The 23,592-nt window shown below is 33.5% G+C and overlaps 1 protein-coding gene across 2 annotated transcripts; it reads right to left on the bottom strand.

Annotated features, from left to right (window-relative positions):
- Positions 1 to 703: 703 nt before the first annotated feature.
- Positions 704 to 23,028, bottom strand: LOC106707336 (F-box only protein 25). Of its 2 annotated transcripts, XM_045680212.1 has the most exons (9): positions 22,802 to 23,028; positions 22,605 to 22,655; positions 3,769 to 3,862; positions 3,061 to 3,250; positions 2,662 to 2,843; positions 2,421 to 2,513; positions 1,988 to 2,148; positions 1,495 to 1,603; positions 704 to 1,201 (listed from the first exon to the last, which is right to left on the bottom strand). In XM_045680212.1, the coding sequence occupies exons 1-9, from the start codon at positions 22,900 to 22,902 to the stop codon at positions 1,106 to 1,108; spliced, it is 1,077 nt and encodes a 358-aa protein (XP_045536168.1). In that variant the 5' UTR covers positions 22,903 to 23,028; the 3' UTR covers positions 704 to 1,105. The 2 variants fall into 2 exon arrangements, with proteins under 2 accessions (XP_045536168.1, XP_045536169.1); XM_045680213.1 differs by lacking the exon at positions 22,605 to 22,655 and having other exon boundaries at positions 708 to 1,201.
- Between the last annotated feature and the right edge of the window lie 564 nt (positions 23,029 to 23,592).

The following is a 23,592-nucleotide window of genomic DNA, read 5'->3' as shown; positions in this document are numbered from 1 at the left end:
ACATAAATTTAAAAGAATGAAATTAGGTCCTTGAATGGATCTACATTTTTAACTGGGATGCAATTAAGTTTATTTTTATACTTGTTAAGCATTTGAGTTAACTCTGTTATATTTGTACGGCTTATGACAGAAATCGGACAAGATATTTTATAAATCTACTAGCTGTCGCCCGCGACTCCGTCCGCGCGCAGTTAAAAAAAAAAATGAAAAATAGATGTTGGCCGATTCTCAGACCTACTCAATATGCTCACAAAATTTCATGAGAATCGGTCAAGCCATTTCGAAGGAGTACGGGAACGAAAACTGTAACACGAGAATTTTATATATTAGATTATGACAGTAATCGGACAAGATATTTTATAAATCTATTTAGCGTAAGATTAAGAGCAAGCAATATTGTTGGCAGTGAATTTGTTACGGCCAATCTTCAGTTAATCAAATGGCAAAGTTCAGTAAAAAACAAATTGCATAGTCTTGTCAATATAATATATGGTTTAGTTGATAACCAATAGAAATTAATAACCTCACTTGAAAAACATTAAACATCAACACAAAAACTAAATAAACACATTGTGGAACAAAAAATATCACAAAGCAATCAATACTTGTAAGGTTTCAAGATAAAAAAAATCTTTTGGTACAACATGGTATCATTTACGAATCAATAATTTTAAAATGTCTACAATATTATAGTTAATATATTTTACGATACAAAAACATTTAAGTCACTTTATACAAGACACTCATTGTGATGAGATTTTTATATAGCTCCGCATATCATAAAAAGGAACAAAGAAAATTACATTTAAATTATTAAACATAATAGTAAAATCGCAAAGACAATTGTCTATATTTTCTCGTCATGGCAAAAAGCCTCTTAGCTAATGCCGCAAAAACCAAAGACAACAACTTTCTGTCAAAATATCTTTTTTAACAATTCGGCGAATTTTTTAGCTGCCTGTACTTTTTCTTTCAACTCAATAATACCAACTTGAATCCATTATGTATATCATTTTGGACGATCTGGAACAGTAAATTCAAGCGGATGATTTAATCGAGTTTATGACGTACCGCAATAGACACAAAGACCATTTTGGCTTATCATTTAGAGCGAGAAGAACTTAAGGAAGGCTGCGGGCGGCACGGGGTGAGGCGGGAGGGGGCCGCCGGCTTCCTTCAAACGTTCGCGGTACTCCGGACACTAAAACATGAGACAAAACATTGAAAAAACCGTAAAAAATAAAAAAAAATATAGCACAATATGTAATATTGTGTAGATAACTACGACTATATGACAGAACTTTTCACTCTTTTTAAACCAACTTTTCCTTTTTTATCTCAACCTTTCTTTTTATGTTGTAATATTAAATTTTAGGTTTATTAAGAATTTAACTAACAATACTATTAGAAAGTGTTATTTAAAGAAAAATCTGCTTGTTGAGGATATATAATTTAAATGGTACACAGTTAGAATGTATAAGTGCGAGTTGTGACCTGGTCGGCGATACAAGGATGTCCGAGCGAGCGCCAGAACAGGCACTTGCAGTGGCGGCACAGCGACAGCGTCTCCGCGAACTGCGCCTCCTCGCGCAGACCGTACAGTCTGACGTACAGATATTAGAACATAGCAATATTCTATATTACGCTAATATACATTATATAAGTTATCTACACGACTAACGAACTTTGTTTCTTGCTATTCACAGAAAGTAGAAAAAGTTTTTTTTTACATCAAAAGGTGGCCAACGAGCAAACGGCCATCTGAATTCGCTGAAATAGCGAGGCAACCATTGCCCATAGACATCCGCAAATGCAGATGCGTTCTCTACCTTTGATCAATGGAGAAGGGGACGCACAGAAACAGGATATTTCTCCTTCCTATGCGTCTTCCGCCAAATCCACTTCCCCTTCCTATCGTTTTACACACTACTTCGGTCTTTTGTTGTCACCGAATGAGAAGTTCAAGAAGTGATATTTGAGTTCTCACTTTCTGAGCTGGTGGAAGGTCTTCTTCCAGTCGACGTCTGTCTCGTCCTTGGCGAGCACGGTGCTGAGCTGCTGCTGTGTGAAGTGGAACAGCACGAGCTCGCGCCACACGCGCCGCTCCGAGCACAGAGAGGCCATCACGCTCCACGCCGACGACGCCGCCTTGTCACACACATGTCACAATTACAACTATAGCTATTCTAGGTCATTTATCACGGTCGATTCATTGACTGCTTAAAACCCTCAGGTGGGAATCTGACTTCAACTGTCAGCCAATTTTAAGGATCCCCCTGGGTTATTAAATGTTCGAAAATCACATTTTTATGTCACTATTCGTCTATAAACAGGAAACTTGCATAAAATTAATCTCGAAATATCAATAACACCAAATTTTAATTACGTTACTCATAAAAGAAGTTAAAGAGTTAACTTACATCTAAGTCCCTGTGGTCGGATATCCGCAACATAATTTCTCGGATGCATTCCTCGGGCAGGTCGTGCAGCTTGGGCATCACCTCAGGCCCCGGCTGATCACAGGATAATTCAAATTATACTAAGATTGTATTGTATTGGAGAGTATTTATTATTTCTTTTCGCTTTCGGATTCAAACTGTCGCATATGTATGTTGTTGACTATGACCACTTTTTCACCTAATTGTACCAAAAGTTCTGTACCTCAGGTATGCGTATGTCCTGCGCGATGCGCGTGATGCGTGCGATGGCGCGGTCGTGGTGCCGCCAGAGCGCGCGTGAGCCGAGCGGCCGGCCCCAGCAGGCGCGGCGCTCTGCCTCGCGCGCTCCGCCCAGCGCCGCAGCCAACGCTCGCAGCGCCTCCGGATTGTGCTTTGAAGTCGCCACTGCCACACGTTACTTTAATATTAACAGAAATAATGGACTGGAGTAGACCAGCTCGTTCAATTAATGGTTAGTTTTTCCACGGCACACATACCTCTTTATGGTAGTGGTTGTTAGCATGACGCCCGGAATCTAAGATTCACTCAAATAGAAAAGTTCCTTATTTACGTCTTTGAAGTTCAAATCAATCTACTAACTATCGTACAACTAAATGCTCACCATGGTCAGCAAGTTGCTCCAGCATGGAGAGCAACAGTTTCTGCGCTGCACCGGGCAAGTGAGTCAGTCTCTGTCCGCCCAGCAGCAGCTCGAGTAATGCACAGATGTAATTGAAGCGACGCACGTCACGTACCGCTGATGAGAAATCCAGCCGTCGCACCGCCTCCGAAAGACCGTTGAAGCCCGCGATCTAAGAAGACATAGAGCTAGCAGATAAAATTACAAAATACGGGCGGGAAGTTGTTGTGAAAGATAGATGTTGAAAACTTAGTCTTCCGAAAGGTTAGAAACGGATGAATGACTCTTGTGGATATGAACCGGTTATTACCAATCTTTCTTTCACATATGATTATTCATATTTCTTGCACATTATTACGTTGGTGTATACTAATATAATATCGCTAATTCCTTAGCTTGTAGGCTTATTTTTAGTACGCTTTCCCTTCTCACCCTTTTCTTTTAAGGAATATATCGGAAGTAGAAGTGGATTTGACGGAGGGGACGCATAGGAAGGCGGTATATCCCTTTTATGCGCGTCTACTCCTCCATCTTTTAAAAGTAGGCAAAGCATCTGTAATTGCGGATGCCTATGGACAGCGATCGCTTCGGTATTTCCGCGAAATTAGGTAACTGCTTGCTCGTTTTCCACCTTTTGATATAAAAATATGTTTACGACAATATTTTATTGAATTTAAAAAATATATTTACCTCTCTGGTGCATTTGATAGTGATGTGACAATGCGGAGGTATTCGCGCTACAGTGTCTGATGTGCTCTTATCACCTTCCTCTCCTTCTTGCATCCTACAAAAAACATAGAGTTGACTTACAAGTCTGGAAAAACGTAAAAGGTTTGATATGTGTGTTCTAAAATTATAACATTCTTTACGTATCTACGTAACAGATCTGCAACATTATTGCTGTAACAAATCAGAGACTTTACCTTTATCGAAAGAACTTAATCAAGAATATAGCTTCAACCTTTTGTACGGGAGTGCCTGATTAGACTGATATGCACGGAGGTGTGGTCTGACCACGCCTGTCACTGTTTTCTTAACAAAGTGCTATAATGACGTAGCAGTAACCTTCTGACATAGTTCAAGGTTATTATTAATGTAAGGAAGATTACCACTCCCTCTTTTTTTCATCGTGTTTTATCAATTTCATCCTAATCCTTAATACTAATTTCTTTACATTACGTCTACGTATGTGTATATTTATGAGAATTGAAAAGACCTAGTATGTAAAATTTCGAGAAAGTATTCGTAACGTCATCATCGATAAAATTTGTATTAGATTTGTATAGCGGGCGTAAATTACAACGTCAAATCTCTTAAAATATTGACATTTTCTGTCGATGTCGTTACGAAAACACAAATTGCAAATATTTTTGATAGAAAATAGTGATAGTAGAAGAGACTTGTTCCATTACTAAACTTTAATAATAGATTCATAAAACCATTTAAGAGCAAAGTAGGGGATGAGATAGCGGGTTCTATTTAAGGATGTCATTCGAGTAGAGCGTTAATGGCTGTCATTGAGGGAGAAAATAAGAGGACAATAAAAAAAGCCATGTCGTCCATTTCACTGAAAGCTTTCGTTGGCCTTTGTAATGTGGAAAGGATCAAAGAGGGTTCATTTTGTTTCACCCTAAAAGGTGTATTTGAAATAAAATTCTAAAAATATTTTTCAAGGTTCCACGACCTGTCAAATTAAGACATTATTTGTGTAATAATGTCTTAAATTGACAATTTGACAGGTACACAACCTATTTATTAAATTACGAAATTTCGATTTTAAAAGTGGAAAAGGAATTGATCAGTAAAGGCCCGACAATGCAGTAAGTTGTGTTAGCTAAATGAAGTTTGGCCAAAAGCCAAGGCGTCGCGTCGCTTCCCTTTGCAAATATGCAACTGCGTTTCACTTTTAACTCAATCAAATTATTTTTAACGAAATTATTTCCGTTAAGTAAAACACGAAAAAGTTATACGCTTACTCAACTTCTTTCTAGTTAAATAATGAAGTTTGTATTCAAAATTTATGTTTTATACTACAAATTTATTGATTGTTACAGTGAAAATTCGATGGATATTTAGAACGCGTCTCTCTCGTAATCTGATTAATTTAAAATGCATTTAAATTTCAATTTCCTATTTATTTTAACTGGCACATGTGACATCGTGAGCTTGGTAGATTAAAATATAAAAAACTTATTGAAACGTATGCCGTATGACCTAGATGCCTTTGCCTTTACAGCGGTTGAATGGAAAAAATTGAAATAAAAGAGGTTATGTATTTTAATTTTTACGAGCATCTCAATGGTTTATATTATGAGCTTATTAAAAATTAAAAATATTGTAAAGAATGAAAGTTAATTTAGCGATTTAATATTTTATGATCGTAATTGATCTTGTCTTATCTTTGAAAAAAATGCAATTTTGTTGATTGACTTTTTGCATTTAGAATTCGACAAGCGTTATTAACTAGCTATTTCTCAATTTCGTCTGTGTGGAATTTAAAAAACTGATTTAGTAGATTATGCGTTATTCCAGATTCTAATCTATGTATTACAATTTTCATTCGGATACAAACAAGTATTTTTCAAGTATTTTTTTAGTAAGATTTATTCGTGCTCTCATCTACATTTATAATTCCTTTCGTATGTAAAATAGTTTGGCTAAAATATACATTATTGACGGTCGAGTTGGCGATTGTAGCTTTTATGGCGAACACAATTATATCTAAGGACTTACTATCCAAAGTTTAAAGTTGCGGAGAGAGGAGTTTTTATTAAATAAAATCGTACTTAGGTTAGTTATTTTCACTACTATTGATGTAACTTTGACAGTTTTATTTTATAAGTGGTCAAAGGTTTTTATTTTATACAGCCGTAAGTCATGTATGCTACTAAAATAAATTAAAAAAAATACTCTATTTAATTCGATTAAAGTTTTTTTAAACCAAACATATTATTTATTTTAATTTTTATTTCGAAATGTTATCTTATATTGATTAAAAATAATAAAAATCTGACATTTATATTGTTTACTTATTTCATAATTTTGAAGACACGGAACGCAAAACTACGAAGTAGCAAAGAGTATGTACCCATTTCATAGTATACTAGCGAAATGTTTACATACTCTTTGGCATTATCTGTTATGGTTATTCAGTTGAGATTTAAACATACTTTTATGTTATGTCTGTTACTGTTATGGCGTCTCCGAATCCTCGGGATTTAGAATCAGGTGAAGCTGAGGTGATGATACCCGGAATATCTTCTGGGTCATCAGTACGACGAATAAATCCGTACTCGGAGGAATTGTTGTAAGTCACAGTAACGGTAGTAAATTCTTTGTAAATTTGTATTGTAAGGTTGGATATGAGTCACAGAACCGAATCAGTCAACCCCGACACCACGTGGTACTTTCTGCCCTACCCCTAGAGTGTTTATGAAAAGCCGGAGGCGCGGAGGGCGAGCAGCCCCCGCCCGCTGTAACAAGGCGCGGGGGCCTGTGCGAGCCGTAGCGGCTGAGGCTGGTCGCCGAAGGCGACCAAAAAGCCTCAGCTGCGGAGGCGAGTATAGGCACCCGCGCCTTGTTACGCTAGGGCGGAGGGGCTGCTCATCCCATAGCGCCGGAGACGTTGCAAATTTCTTTTGTTAGGGAATCAAATTCTGCCTATTTCATATGTTTTTTTGTTATTTTTAATCAATTTAAGATAATATTTCGCAAAAAAAATTAAAATAAATTTGTCTTTTTTTTTAATTTATTTTAGTAAATAATAAATAAATTACAAACAAATGTCAGTTTTTTATTATTTTTAATCAATTTAAGATAATATTTCGCAATAAGAATTAAAATAAATATGTCTTTTTTTTTAATTTATTTTAGTAGCATACATGACTTATGGCTGTGGCTGTATAAAATAAAAACCTTTGACCATTTATAAAATAAAACTGTCAAAGTTACATCAAAAGTAGTGAAAATAACTAACCTAAGTACGATTTTATTTAATAAAAACTCCTCTCTCCGCAACTTTAAACTTTGGATAGTAAGTCCTTAGATATAATTGTGTTCGCCATAAAAGCTACAATCGCCAATTCGACCGTCAATAATGTATATTTCAACCAATAGTTTACTCCCATAGCACAGGAAGTATTCGAGACGCGTGGAGTACTTCGTAGCAGTACTTCAAAATGTCTGATTAAAAGTGGGGGCGACAAGCTCATAGGGATGGGGAGGATGTCGAGTGAATGAATGAATGAATAGATTATTTACGAGATCGAACACTTTGTGAAATATCGCACCTTCGAAATTTATTTAAATATGTTCAACTGCCATAGTCTTTTAATGATTGATTAAAGAGTCAGTGTAAATTTCCAGTATTAAATCTACACTATTCGTCTTCCTATATGATCACTAAACAGCTCTGAGTGCGGCGATTAGGATTTATTTGTTTGAAAAGATTCATATTTATTGTTCAACATCTATTTCTATTCTACTAATGTTATAAAGAGAAAAAAAATGTTTTTGGATGTAAAGAATAAACTCAAAAACTACTTTAAAGAGTTTATGAAAACGGTTCGAATTCAAAAAATCTTTTGGCTTATAAACTAGCTACATTACTTCGTAGTAGTAACATAAACTATGTTTATTAATAGGATTTTTTTTTTGTTAATTCCGCGTGAATAAATTCGCTGGCAAAAGCTTGTAATGCATAATTGTTTTTTAGCCGACTTCAAAAAGAAGGAGGTTATCAATTCGACTGTATTTTTTTTTAATGTGTGTTACCGCGAAACTCCGCCCCTAGTGGTCCGATTTTGATAAAAATTATTTTAATCGAAAGGAAGTGCTTACAGATGGGTCCCATTTTTTTTTTTAAATAACTAGAAGACTAGTAGATTTTTATATAATGTGAAGTTAGTTTCGACATCTCTAGCTACCTAGAACGGATGTATAAAGAAATCAAATATCAGCCCATCCCGTAGTCAATTACAGCAGAGTATGCTATCACTAATCTAGAATCAGCATATCGATCATTACAGAGATTTCCACTTCGCTTTCACTTCCGCAAGTAAAAAGGAAAACGACAAAATGTTGCTGCCAATGCCATCACTTGAAACTTTCTCCCAATTAGTAACACGATTTGTATAGTTAACTTTGTGTATATTTCGGTACAATTATTGTCATTAGAGAGATTTTTATAGTTATGTATCCCAAGTACGATAAAAGATTTTATATGAACGGCGAATCCTAGAATCGCTTCCACATAATAGAATACAAGAATTCTCGTGATGAATCATCGACATAATTCTAATTTTTAAAGGGACTTCTGTTTCTTTAGCTGTGTTTTTCATTATTTTCATTCTTCATTCTTGTTGAGTTGTATTGAACCTTCTGTGTTGAGATGAATGCAACAAGAGTATTATATTAATATGAACAGCATCTATCAGTGTGAGAAGGATAAGGTTAAAACTTTATAGCGGCTATTGGGTACTTGCATTGTTTGCAGCGTAGCGAGATTGGCCTAATGCGGGTCAAAGAAAGTAAGTGCTGGGGTGTGTTCAGTACAGGCATCCTTATACGCCCCGCCGATATCTAAAATTACGTTTTGCGCAGCGTCTCTTTCTAAATTGCTAGCGGCAATAACGTTTGAATCGTGTAATACGTAAGGTCGACGGTCTTGTTTTGCGCGACCATTGTTCATTGTCCCCACAGATGTACTTAAACGTATCTTAAAAGAAGCGCTTTCAGATAAATGTTTTGTATATCGATTACAAAATAAATTCTCTATGTCTGAATAAAATATCCAATAATATAAGTATTATAATTTTTTTAAAGTATATTAATTCAAAATAGGTAATGTTTTTGTTAATGACACAATCAAAGCAAGAGACCTTTTGAGAACTGATTTATGTTAAACATATTTAAGAACGCACAATTTTAATCATTTTTCTTTTATTTTTCACTGTAAGAAACGCAATAAATTCTTTACAAGAACAATATCACATTAAAAAAAATGGATTACAACCTAATTTAAATTGCAATACCCTTTCGTGACGAGATTTCACGATCAATTACATTCGTGTATTGCATTTCACAACGCTCTTACAACGATATATTTTAGCCAGTAAAGATGATCTCTAGTCCACATGTAACCTAGTACTAGCCTCTACTTAACAAGGGAAGAAATATGGTTCTTGTAAGATTAGTCGATACAGCAACGGTTTGCAGGTCATTCACATTTTAGATTCGCGACGTCTTTCAAATTGATCCAATGTGGAGAGATCACGTTCCGTTTAACGAAACGATTTCCATTGCAAATACGATTTGGATAATGAAATTATGTTACGTGCGCTTTCGATATTTGTCAGTCAAAATTGATGACTAATACGGCCAACAACTTAACCGATGCAGAGCTTTCAATAGCAAATGATGGGGAAAATTGAAAAAAATTATTGAGCTTAGCATTTCGTTCGATCCATTTTTCATCTCATGTAAAATAATTAAAATAAACTTTGGATAGATTTTAGGTTATGACCGTGATACATCCGTACATGATAAATGTGTTTAATTTTAAGTGTTTTTATCAATTTTCTAAAATTTAGACGAATCGTTGCAATTTCCAAAATTCATCACATTATTTGAGAATAACGGCAGATATAAATCATGTGAGATTCAAATTTTCTAGTATAATGTATTCGTAGAAAAGTTATCTAACTGCAACATTGCAATTTCTCGCTCCGTGCATTACTAGCGAATAGAAATCTTAAAGTTTATACGATTTTTCGGAATTTATTTGAATACCAGTTGTTTGCACATATCTTGCAAAATTGTACAATGAATACCCTATTCAATGGAATGAGAGAAACGTCGCAACATATCTATATCAACATAATATGTTACGTAGTATTTTTGAACATTACATTTTGCTAGAAAAACAATATGATAGTAGAAGGATACAGTAGCTAACACACAAGATGTCACGAGTGCTCATAACACTCGTGACATCTTGTGTGTTAGCTAGCTCGTAGTCAAGCGCAGGAACTTTGCTATGTAGCTAACAATAAGAAGCATGCATACATATATTCTAAAGAATACATACGAATGCGTATGCTACTCAAACCTAAAACTACAATTCGTTGCACCTACAATTTGCAATTTTACCACTTGATGATAAGGTTAATTTTACATTATTTAGTGTGCGTTCGCCGTTTCCGTGCGTATTTATAAACTGAAAGAGAACAGAGAGTTATTTGTGCGAAGTATAATCCAATGCGTCTTGTGTTGAGCACGGTAAAGCAAAGCGATGTTGACCCAAAGGCGGAAATAAAATCGCATCTGTTATGATTCAATCTTTTACTTGTACACAGCAAGCGGTCACTGGAACAGCTTTTGGAATGAATTCGTGTCTGTCTGCCTCTCCTACATTTTGGTCGTGAAAGATTATTTTTAGTAATTTGTAAAAGTAGTAGTAGGTAACTTGTAACAGCACAATTTATTTTAATCAATCTAAAAGGTAAATGAATTATTCATATGGAATAAGATGGAATGAGGTCTCTATACGCAATTTCCTAAAAGCCATGTTTTATTTTCAAATATATGTATCGATTCAATCTTTTTTGTTTTTAAGAAATAAAATAAATCAAAAGTGATATTAATAAATCATCATATGAGCTTTGACAAGCGGTAACATTATTGTTTCTTAAAGCAAACAAGCAACCGGCCACCTGAACTCGATAAAAATAGCGAATAACCGCTTCCCATTGACATCCACATTTACATATTCGTTACCGGCATTTAATCGACTTAAGTTGTACCAATGTTTAAATTTTAATTCATCTCGATGACTATAAAATAGTTTTCCCTTCTAAAAGATAAATTGTCAAAGACTAGACGACACGCTGTCTGTTATCGAATTTACCTTTCGTAACAACGTAAACAAAGTATGAATCACTACGTTTATTCGTGTTGCCACTGTACTTGTACGAGTCGAGATAAATTATCACGCGAATTAATTTTCGTTTCGTGATTAATTTGGCTAACTGTTTAGTGGTTAACATTCCAGTTATTGTAGTCACTGTTACATTCTCTATGTTCATGACCATTTTGAAGCACAATAAAGAGACTGTACATTAATAAAATTGGAGTGTCTTTATATATAAATTTGCAAAAAAGTATCATATATTGTAAACGCGATTTGCGTTAAAGAAAAATAACGAAAAATCTATTTTTAAAATTTTATGTATATGTCGCATAAATCCAGAGATTACCTGGAACGGCTGGACAGATTTTGAAGGGACTTTAAAGGGAAGGTAGTTGATGCATTCGGGCATGTTATAGGCTACTTTTTTAAGGATAGTAAATATAATTTTTTACTCGTATACTACAAGAGGCGAAAGAAATGTAAAAATATTCAATTTCTCACAAACAAAAGTCATGGACATGACATTTTAACCAAACGACCTCGTCCTCCGCCGGGAAAACCGCAACAGAAACCGCAATATGTTAATAAATTTTACTACAATGTTTTGTTTTAATTTCCTCCTATTTATATTATTTTTAATTAGAACATTTTCTTTTATTTTCTGATTAAATGAAACAAACACTTTAAAATATATAAGTAAAAAATAAGATTGATTTCAAAGTCTTGTTTGTGGCTCACACATTTTATGTATGTACATACAACAAGGTATAGATAAGCTTAATAAAAGTGGTCTTTCATGTAGAATTAATTATGGTTTTGGTTTTGATGTTTGTCGACAAAACGAATTTTGGGTGACAAAGACAGGCCAGCATGTTTTGCTTTTTCCCTCGTGAATAGCCGTAACTGATGTCTAATGTCTACATATTATAATGTATGTAGATTTATCTGTATCAAATGTCTGGTATCGAATGACTGTAATGGTTGCCGCATGTCGCAACGAGATCTGGAAATAGAACGGCAGTGCATCGCATTCGCTCCCGTTCGAGGCCTTCCGCTTTTCACTTACAACTGCTTAATGACGTCTCTGGTCGTGTTTACTCTATGACAGTGTTTATCAAACCTTTTCATAATACGACCTCTTTAGTTTGAAAAAATATTTACATGTTACCCGCGCCTCTGTAACAAATCAGTGTTTTTTGTGTACGAAATAACAATTTTGTTTTAATTTTCGAGATTTGGCAGGAATTAAATAAATAAAGAGATATTTGTTGAACGTTTGATTGTTTGCTTTAATATTGGTGGCTTGTCCGCTTATTTGGCAAATACAAAATAGTTCGTGATTAAATGCATTATACGCTTCCTACTTGGAGCTCCTTCAACCAAATCTCTATTAGTGTTTCCGATACTTGTGGAGCAGTGCACTGATAAATGGTTTCTATTAAATTTTCTCACTTAATCACATAGTGATAGGGTTCATAGTGTTTAATCATTAAATGGCAGTTGCACGTGTAACAAGAGGCCATTTCAATAACAGCCCAGTATCTTCTGTCACTCTGTTGACAAGGCCAGGGTCTAATGGATAAATACACCTATGTTTTACAATAGCTGTTCCAACTCCCATGTTATATTTCATAAAAAATTTTTTAAGCAACAGCATTATACAACTACACTTTACAACATTATGTAATTTTTTTATGTAATGAACTAATCTGCGCAAGAATAAACAAGAATAATCTGACAAAGAAGAGTTAAATATAAACCATAAATAATTTCGTACATTAATATTAGTCTTTATTACTGTGATAACCAAATATGAAACAACAGACATAAAGATATTCGTGGCATCGTTAAAGGAGCATAAGAGCGTCGAGTGGGGCACTCGTATGGCAGCTGGCACACTGCCAATGGATTTAAATTAGTGATGCAACGGATGTCTGTTTCCGTTTCCGCAAGTGCGGAAGTTCCGCATGCTTTTCAACATCCGTTTCTGCTTCTGTTTCCGCAACTTTTATAACGGAGATAAAACGGAACTTTACGACGGCTGAGAGATCCAAATGCGCGGCGCGAGACGCGCAGTCCGTGCGCGGCCTTTCGGCACTTGTCGCATTTGTTTGTTTACGTACTATTTTGTGAATTTAAGCGCGTAATATTTTCTGCTGCTGTTTGAAACAATCAGTTTCTCTTGCTGGAGTAAACTGTCTAGTTGTTGTCCATATAAAATTTGACAACTGGCAAAATGTGACTATTTCATACTTACGAGTTATTAAATGTACTTTTGAATAAGTGATAACCATGTAATATATCATCATCATTATTATCATCAGCTCACTATGCATCCCCACTGAGGGGCTCGGAGCCTACCCCAAATTAGGGGTGACTAGGCCATAGTCAACCACGCTGGCCCAGAGCGGGTTGATTTCACACATATCATTGAATTTTTTCTCAGATATATGCAGGCAGCATCACTACATTTTCCTTCGCCGTAAGAACGTCGGATAAATGTACATATGTAAATCGAAAATCACATTGCGGGATTCGAACCCAGGCCCTGCAGATTGCAAGTCAAGTGCCACGAGCCAACGACGCCTAATAATTATATCTTTTTCTAATCTAGATTTGGTGTATTTGATACTTAACACATTCACTGTTTACAAAATAAAAAAAGGTAACAGCTGGGAGCCAAAACTTTTTATGATGAATTTTTATTTAGTATCTGGGAATGTTGAACATATAGATTAATTAATAATGTTATTATAATTACTTCAATAAAAAAAACACACTTTTTGCGTTTGAGCGCTAGGGATCATCATCACACATATACACAAACACATACACACACACACACACACATACAGGACATACATATACGTAAAAAATATACATACATAACATAAAGTTTAGCCTTAGCTTCATGTGATACAAGATATTTTATGTTTGCCTCCGTACGAACGTGATACTAATCACTACAACACTGTAAGAATGAAACTAATACTCTTTTTCGTTAGTTGACTATATTGCCAGAGTGGCCACACAAAGCAACATGGACTTGTTTCAAACGCCGGCGGCTTACTGGCTACTACAAAGTGAACGGGCTCCTACAATTACCTTTTCATTTCATTACAATTGAATTGAATTGAATTGAATTGAATTGTATATTTGTATATTATATCCAATGCCTTAATAAATTAAAAACGAATACAAACTGTTTTTACCGAAAAAAATATTTTTGTAAATATGTTTTTTATTATTATTTACACTTCTGTTTCCGCATCCGTTTCCGTTTCCGTTTCTGCTAAAATTTATTTTTGACATCTGTTTCCGTTTCTGGTTCCGGTAAGACACTTCCGTTGCATCACTAATTTAAATCATACTTCAATGATTCAATGCATCCACGTTTGAGATGTATAACAACATTCAAACGAAATAGCAGCTCGAACTATGAACACAGGTCTGTCAATCTCTTACATCGCGTTTAGATTGTGAGATATGAGTAAAATTTAAAAAACATTACAAAACAGAAACATAAAAAAAATTGCGGTTTTATTTAATAATGTGCTGTTGTCTATGATGAAAACTCTTCGGATTTCGATTGGAACGCGGTTTCCGCCGTTACCTAAAATTGTTATCCATGTAGCGTTTCGTACGAAAAGGCGAGCAGCCATAAAGTTTGGATGGCACTATATATTACCATTACGGAACTAAAAGGAAGCAATAACCGATAAAGAATGTCATAACATGGAACTATTTGATTATTTACGTAACAAATATTTATAAATCTATTCAAGTCTGTTTTATCTTTGTTTTACAAGATAAAGACGCGTTTATGGTTGTTTATAAATTTAAAACTACAGAAGCTATAAAAAAAACTGACATTAGGTATGGTTAAGAATGAATGCCTAAGAAAGCCATAGTTTTAACTCCAATTACCTCCAACTTATAGTACAATCGTAGTCCCAAAAACTTGGCATTCCGCCAAACATATTGTGTCTTATGCGATTATTATTACGTCGTTTGTAAATTCTATGACACGATTCAAGAAGATAATTTAAAAACTATAACTTCTGGATAAGAGCTTTTAAAATCTACGGGGAGACATTTAAAAGGAACATAGGCGTGAATTTTTTTCTAAGTAGGTCACAATATAAAGAAGCCTAAACGACCATTAGCGTGATTGTTGTACAAATAAAATTCGTAAATTAAATATAAATAAAATCAATATAAAACAAAACTAAATACAACGTAACATTAACTAGAACTTTACTAAATTTCGCTCGAGTTTCAGCAACTAATTAACAACTAGTTCTGTGAGTTACTTAACTTTGTCGAAGCGTTAGTTGAAATTAGTAAACTGTCAATTGTTACTATGTGTTTTCACTGTTGAAAACCATGTACAAAAACATTTGCTAAAACTAAAACCCAATAAAGTGTTAGTTAAAATCAGATTGATCATCTATATATATAAAAGAAAGTCGTGTTAGTTACACCATTTATAACTCAAGAACGGCTGAATCGATTTGACTGAAAATTGGTGGGCAGGTAGCTTAGAACCAGGAAACGGACATAGGATAATTTTTACCCCGTTTTCTATTTATTTATTTTTTTATTCCGCGCGGACGGAGTCGCGGGTAAAAGCTAGTTAACAATAAACGCGAAAAAATTACCCTCTTGAATTAGTCGGGTAAAAAAATATTGGTATCACTCTTAATCTCTTTTATAAAACAAAGACAACAATATGTGTAACACAAGTGTCATTGCAGCGGTCACGGTTATAGGTTAAAGGGATAATTAAAAAAACAAAACAGTTACGTAAGTTTATCACAATTCTCCAGAGCATTTTGCACAGATATTGCACTAGTATTGAGTCTACGATATTCATTTAAGGCACACAATAGACTGTATTGAACAGTGCGGCTTTGTCAGTAGAATTTAATATCAATCGATTGTGCGATGAGTTATGACAGACATAGGATGTGACCTAGTTCAGTATTTTAGATCGACGTTTTATGGTTGGTTTCTCAGACCAAAATCACTAAAACTTATCTTCCTGCCTGTTATTATCTTTAACAAAACATAGATAAATATGTTTATAGAGATTTTGTTCTCAGAAACCAACAACAACAGAAAGCATAGAAACGGTCGTGTTTATAAAGTTGAATAACCTGCGTGTTTGTGTAAAGGTTAAAAAATAAGATCAATCAGATATAGAAATAGGCGATCTAATATTCACGCTAACTTTCTGCAACACAGACTTTAGATACATACTAAGTACCGTTTAATGGTTTCAGCAGGGGAATGACTCAACAAGTGATTTAAATAACAAAAGACCACCCATTCGTAAGACGTTAGACTTTAAAAATATTTTAAATATAAATAAAGATAACAAAGGGTGGCAAACAAGGAAATGGCCATCTGGATTCGCCGAAATAGCGAGGTGACCGTTACCCATAGACATCCGCAAATGCAGATGCGTTGCCTACCTTTAATCAACAGAGAAGGAGACGCTCAGAAAGAGGATATTTCTCCTTCCTATGCGTCCCCACTTCTGCCAAAAACACTTCCCCTTCCCTACCGTTCCTAATAAGTAAAGGTTGGGAATGGAAAGAGGACTAAAATTAGGCCTCCGGCACCACACTCATCGACGAAACGCGGAATTGATTCCACTTCACGCTTGTCTCTGTGTGGTCGTGATATTTCACTGGTCGACCCGACCCATTCGTGCAAACAAATATTGTTATTGCGGGATCAACCACTGTAATTGCTCTCTTATTATTTTTCCTACTAGTCGTAGAAATCTGCACTGAATCTATCGAAAATAAAACAACTCTGTAACACAGGCAACCTACATAAATATAGGTCAGGGCCGGATTCGTACGGAAACTGTGGTATTCGGCAATTATACGCAATCGGAAGTTTTTTGCGTGCTCAATGTCGGCTACACTTATCTAATATGCTTTAAAAGGAATTATTCAATTATTATTATTAATTTGAAATTCGTGTAAATATTATAAGCATAAAAAAAGTGTTGGCTTCTAAAAACAGATTAGGTAATTCTTTTAAATGACATAATAAAATTCCATATTGTTATTGCAGAAAGGCTGCCTAATATTTTTTTACATTAACTGATGTAGATTGTAAATTTATCAAAATAGGCAAATAACCGCATCTAATAGAACGTTGGAAAGCGAATAGAATTTCCTAAAGATAACAGGCCGCCGTCGGGAAAACTTATAATGAGATTTTACAAGCAATTTCAATCTTAAACGTTCTCCCGACTACACAACGACCCTTAAAGTAACTTATAACTTAGTGGAAAATATTTTAAACGGACGACCAAAAGAAGTCTCGAATTCTTCGTAAACACATTTCTTATACCATTACTTCTTATTTTTTTTAAATTAAATAAGGATGTTAGCATATTTTTGTTAATTTAATATTATTTGCACTATTTCCAACTAGAATAAAATAGCGAGATTCGAACCCTCAACCATGTGAGAGGAAATCCGTTCACCCGTAAACGTTTGGTTTTTGGCGCTGCTATAAAGTATTCTATAACATATATCTATATGCTATAACATAGTTTCTTTGTTGACAAATAAGTCACAGACAACATAGAAAAGAGTTGCATCTCTTATGGGATCTCTTACGAGATGTAACTTTTTCGTAACATAGGTCCATATATATTAGGGTGGGTCAAAAAAATCAACTATTTTTTTTTTACAATTAATACGGAAAAATGGGTTACTAGGCACCTTAAAAAAATTCTCACCAAATATGAACTCTTAATTTTAATAGGAAGATCCTCCGCGTCGCAGTTTTTCATTTTTTTCTCAGTCCAATAGAAAAAAATTCATTCCTCATCATTAATTGGTCGTACAGAAAAATTTTTTTTAAGAATTTTGTAGGAAATTTAATGCTCTACAAAAAAGGTATCTTATGTTTTTTCCGTAAACCTCACCATTTCACTAATATTGAAGATTTAAGATTGATTATTTTAAGTCAAATGTCACTTTTGTTTATGAATTTTATAACTCGACAAGAAATGGCTATTATTGAATGCGCAATAGAAATTTTTGTAGCAAATTAACTGCTCGATAAAAATGGTATCATATGTTTTGGCGATTAAATTAAGCGTTCAAAAGATATTCATCATCAAACTTTCATGTATACCGATTTTAAGAGTTTTTGATTAAATAATCGAAAAATTTCAATTTAATCTATCAGTTTTGAGAAAATTTACACGAAAAAATTTTTTTTTATCAACTGAGAAACTTCAAAATGTTAGCTTAGTTAATCATTTATCAATAAAAAAAATAATAATGTACAATTTATTTTTTTAAATGTAGATAAAAATACTTACACATAAAAAAAAGCTTGAAAAACATTTTGAAGTTTCTCAGTTGATAAAAAAAAAATTTTTTCGTGTAAATTTTCTCAAAACTGATAGATTAAATTGAAATTTTTCGATTATTTAATCAAAAACTCTTAAAATCGGTATACATGAAAGTTTGATGATGAATATCTTTTGAACGCTTAATTTAATCGCCAAAACATATGATACCATTTTTATCGAGCAGTTAATTTGCTACAAAAATTTCTATTGCGCATTCAATAATAGCCATTTCTTGTCGAGTTATAAAATTCATAAACAAAAGTGACATTTGACTTAAAATAATCAATCTTAAATCTTCAATATTAGTGAAATGGTGAGGTTTACGGAAAAAACATAAGATACCTTTTTTGTAGAGCATTAAATTTCCTACAAAATTCTTAAAAAAAATTTTTCTGTACGACCAATTAATGATGAGGAATGAATTTTTTTCTATTGGACTGAGAAAAAAATGAAAAACTGCGACGCGGAGGATCTTCCTATTAAAATTAAGAGTTCATATTTGGTGAGAATTTTTTTAAGGTGCCTAGTAACCCATTTTTCCGTATTAATTGTAAAAAAAAAATAGTTGATTTTTTTGACCCACCCTAATATATATGTAGTATGATCTTTTACCATTTTGAAAGTATGTAGAAAGAAATTTCCAATGTAACATTTACTAGATTTATGTCTAGATTTCTATGTAATTATTAGATTACTTACTTGGAACCTACTATTAGAAAGTAACGTATCGAACGGCGAATGAAAATACTATCATTTTACGAAGAGTTTCGCTTATTATCTCACTAATCAAAGGTTTATTGAAAAACACATAAACGACATAAGATACGAACTTAAATTCGCTTACTAATTTGGATCTCTACGCAATGTTACATATCTATCACAATAATATGACAAGTTTTCGACCTAATACTATTGTATTTAGGTCTAAAATTGAAAACAATCACGGAAATGGGTAGGAAATAAACGTCTTCGACTGCACATTGTTGGATATTTAAAATGCTTCTAAACATATATAGATCCCTAATGAATCAAATCACATTATGTATTATCTCTATGTAATCAAAATTGAGACAAAAAATATCTCTGTTTATTCCTGTGTTATTTCCCGTAACTCTCGCTTAAAATCACGATACGTCGCCACTTAGGAGTTCGGAGCCTATACTAAGTTAGAAGTTACTAGGCCATAGTTAATCATGCTGGAGAAGTGCGGGTTGGTTGACTTTAAAAAGTGTGAGTACCTATATTAAAAGAAAAGGACAATAAAGTTCAATTTAATCTTGCAAATATTTCTATGTGTGTAGTTCTGTATTTTAACGAAATGCTAAATCCTACGCGGTAAAGTGCAATGACCTGTAAACTGAGTCAAAACAAAGAGTATTACGCATAATCTGCTTTTATAAAATGTTAAATCGATTTTTTTTGTTTCTTTATCAATATTATTCATAATCTTATGTTCCAGTGGTCCAATTAATAGTTAACTAATTAAATAAATAAATTCCTTCATTAGACTGTCTGCGCTTTGATTAATCTTTTATAATTCGTTCTATTTGTCAACCTAACAAAACTAATGCCATTAAACTTTAAAGGGGATTAAAAATAAAATACATTTTTTTTAAACGAAACTTTGTATCGCGTGTTTGTTAGGCGGGGCTTTCGTTCATAAAAAGGTAACACTGAAATATTAGTTCCGTTTCACGAAACGTCAATTAAGCAAAGAACAGTTTTTAGTGTATCCTTACAACACGTCAACGGTAATAAATAACAACTTGTCTATTTGTAAAACTTACAGCTAATATGGATTCAATACGTAAACATGTTTTACTTTTTTAATTGAATTATATTTATTAGATTTTAAAATAGCAACATAGTTGTCAACCTTTTGATAAAAATACTTAAAGTAAAGTTCGCGTTTTATGACGGCAAATATAAATTCTCAACATTGAACAAAGAATCTAACCTAAAATTTTAGCATTCTTAATTCTAAACAAAGGAGAGAAAAAACTGAATAACTTTTTTAAAACGTTAGATGAATTTTGAAATAAAAAACTGTTTTGAAAATGTAACTGGAACGAAAACTGTTAAAGAACAGGATAAAACGCTCAACATGACCAAAAATAATTAAAAAAAAATCTTTTTCTTTTTAAAAGATTTCGTGAACGTGTTTGAGTGAGACGAGACATTTCCTTATTTAAGTGTAGGCGGAGGACAAAAATAAATAACACGGACGGCAATTAATTAAACGCGTTTAGTTTCGGAAAATGACTTTAACCTGACATGCAGTTTAAAGGAAGACGAATTAAACTCTATTTTTACAATGATCGATTATTTAAGAATATACGTTAGAATTTGTGAAATTTGTCATAAATTATCTTTTTGACATAACATTCTGTGGTTTGGTCCATTTCAGAAACATTTACGTGGCTTTCAAATTAAAAACTTTTTATAACACACTTAGAAGTTTTCTAATTAAGTCAAAGTTTACAATAAAATTGCGACATTTCTATTATTTCACACTGTTTCAATTAAAAATGTAAATTCACAATGTTCATCTTCCTATTTCGTAACGTCGACCAGCGCCGAACGAAAATTCGACCTGACCCAGATCCAAAACAGATTCGTGTTTACCCCGCTTTTGCTCAGCCGAGTAAATATTGCCTCTGTACATTTTTAGCCAGCATTTTGCTTTTATTAGTTGTTGCTACAAGGGAAAATCTCTTTGCCATATAAGTATGTTAATTATTTCAATACTGGAACTGTTTATTTATTTATTTTAATAAAATATAACAAAAATCTCAGTATGTGTAAACATTATTATTGAATATCACGTAATTTGAATAAAATGTTTTAAAATTAATGTATGAAGAATAAATATCCAGAAAAGTTTTCCAAAAAAAAAAATAATAATAAATATTTAATATGTTTCCAAAAAATACATTATTGTAACTACTTATTGTTACACTTTATTCCTAAAAATTTTTTTCCTTGGCTAATTAGTCCATGGCCTGACTTAAAAAATCACTTAAATAACTGAAAACGGTAAGTATTTCATATAAGTATGTACTTACATACAAATGTTATAAAAAATTCAGTTTACTAACCTCTTTAGTTTAAAGAAGTTTGCGTACCTCTTTTACTAACCAGGATATTTTTAGAAAAAAAAAACTACACTTTAGTGCAACGTCAAACTCTATGGTGGTTAATAAATATTTAAGGCAACATTTTCCCGCCTACAAAGAAATAATTTTGGCTAGGGACGTGAAGCAAAGAATTAACATGGTTACATATTCATGCGTCCACAGAATTTACTTTAAAAAGACTTTAACAAACTAGGACACAGTGATAACTAATGTATTAATGTGAGAACTATTTACGAGGCGCTGTACTCATTTTCGATGTATTTCTTAGTTATCAACATGGATAAATAAATCTGTAGTAATCCATGAGTAATACTAGAAGTAAAGAAAAGCAAGAGAGATGTCCATCAACATAAAATGTCTGCCTAACTGCAATCACGGTTCTAATAATTTCCATTTTTTTTTTAATATTTTTGTTATAAAAGGCTTCGTCCAAGATATTAATGAATAGAGAAAGTGTTTCAGCGTACGCAGTGTCATCGGTTTCCGCTGGGAAAGTACCAAGGACTTACTATTCATGATGCCCTATTTTACATGTCAAGGTTTCTCTCGCAAAAAGATTTCTCGATAAATGGAACATTTATTTTACCTTTTTCAGAAAAAATCCCAAAGATTAAACGGATCAATGAATTAATAGGATGGATTATTTAAAGAATCGTCATCGAATTTCAATTCGTCGACGATTTTATACCGAAGAAACAAATGAAAATACGAGTCTCATTTAGCTCTAAGTTTATTCATTTTGCACCAATGAACAAAAATAAAATGATAATCAAAAAAATTGTTATGAAATTATAATCTGACGATCCATAATTCATTAAAAACGAGGAAGGAAACAAAGGAGAACGTCGCGTATTCAGTGAAAGTTAGTATTTGCGTAACGTATATATGATTAGATATGCTTGTATACTTATTTAGGTGAGTAGTGTTATATATATTGAGTTGTAAATAATTCTCTTGTCTAAATGCGTACTAAATAAATACAGCTACATGCATGTACGCACACACGCAATCATGAAAATCAATAAGTATCTCGACAATAACACAAACAGCTGATCGGATAAGCGAAAGGTATAAACCGTGCGACACTCACCATTTCTGTTGCTTCTCTTCCATTTTATTAAAGTTAGATATAGCGGCATATCTGCAAAACAAAATACAAAAACTGTGCACAATCAAAACAACAATGTTATAAGTTATGTAAAGCATTAGAATATAAACGTTAAAACGCTACATGCACAAGTCGAACTAATTGCGAACAAAGGATTTTGTTTTGCAACGCGTTCTTACCTCGGTGCTGTGCATTCTAGCACTTTTTTCTTCTCCCATCCTTCTTCAGTTTTCACCCACTCTTCACCTGGCGATCGCCAGTCTTTGGAAATAAAAGGCATATTATTTTCTAACACAAAAACAAAGTTCGTATGCACTATGTCGAGGCGCAAGCAACCACCAACAACGCGAAACAGGAATTGACGGCAATTCCAATTCCTATTCGAAGACAGTCGACTGCACGGTACGACGAAGGTGCGAAAGGGAAGTCTTGTTTAGAAAGAGACTGCTGCGCGCATGCGTTTACCGATGATCTATGTACAAATGTCACAAACAGCTGTTTACTATTTGTTTACACAACTGTAAAGTTTTAATCTGGGAATATTGATCATATATTGAAAATTTTGAACATGATGTATTAAACGATAGCATGATAACTAAGGAAACGATTGTTGGATAGTATCTTAATGAAATATAGTTCGTGATAATTTTGTATGCCTTTTGTCATTAATTCAAATATATATATAGATTTAATAGTTTCTAATAATACTATACTAAACTATTTTTGTAAGGCACAGGACAGACAAGTCTGGCGATCTCTTGTGTCGGAGGCCAAGACCCACTTTGGGTCGCTGCGCCAGCGGAGTAAGTAAGTAAACTATTTTTAAGTGCTTTCGTTCGTGCATTCAATTGTAGAGAGCTATTTTTTACCTATAATCGTTATAAATACCTCATTTATATTCTGTTGAAAACAATTATTTTTCATGAATCTTGACATACCTACTCTTTGAAATCATACAAAAAATAAAATT

This window comes from Papilio machaon, chromosome 12, assembly GCF_912999745.1.
Source record: "Papilio machaon chromosome 12, ilPapMach1.1, whole genome shotgun sequence".
NCBI lineage: Eukaryota > Metazoa > Arthropoda > Insecta > Lepidoptera > Papilionidae > Papilio > Papilio machaon.
This window is presented reverse-complemented; position numbering and strand designations above follow the sequence as displayed.

Coding starts and splice junctions, on each gene's coding strand:
- LOC106707336 (XM_045680212.1), bottom strand. CDS start 22,902: ATGCCTTTTATTTCCAAAGACTGGCGATCGCCAGGTGAAGAGTGGGTG. Junction 2,844..3,060: donor GGAGCAACTTGCTGACCATG/GTGAGCATTTAG, acceptor AACGTGTGGCAG/TGGCGACTTCAAAGCACAAT. Junction 2,149..2,420: donor CCGACCACAGGGACTTAGAT/GTAAGTTAACTC, acceptor GTGTGTGACAAG/GCGGCGTCGTCGGCGTGGAG.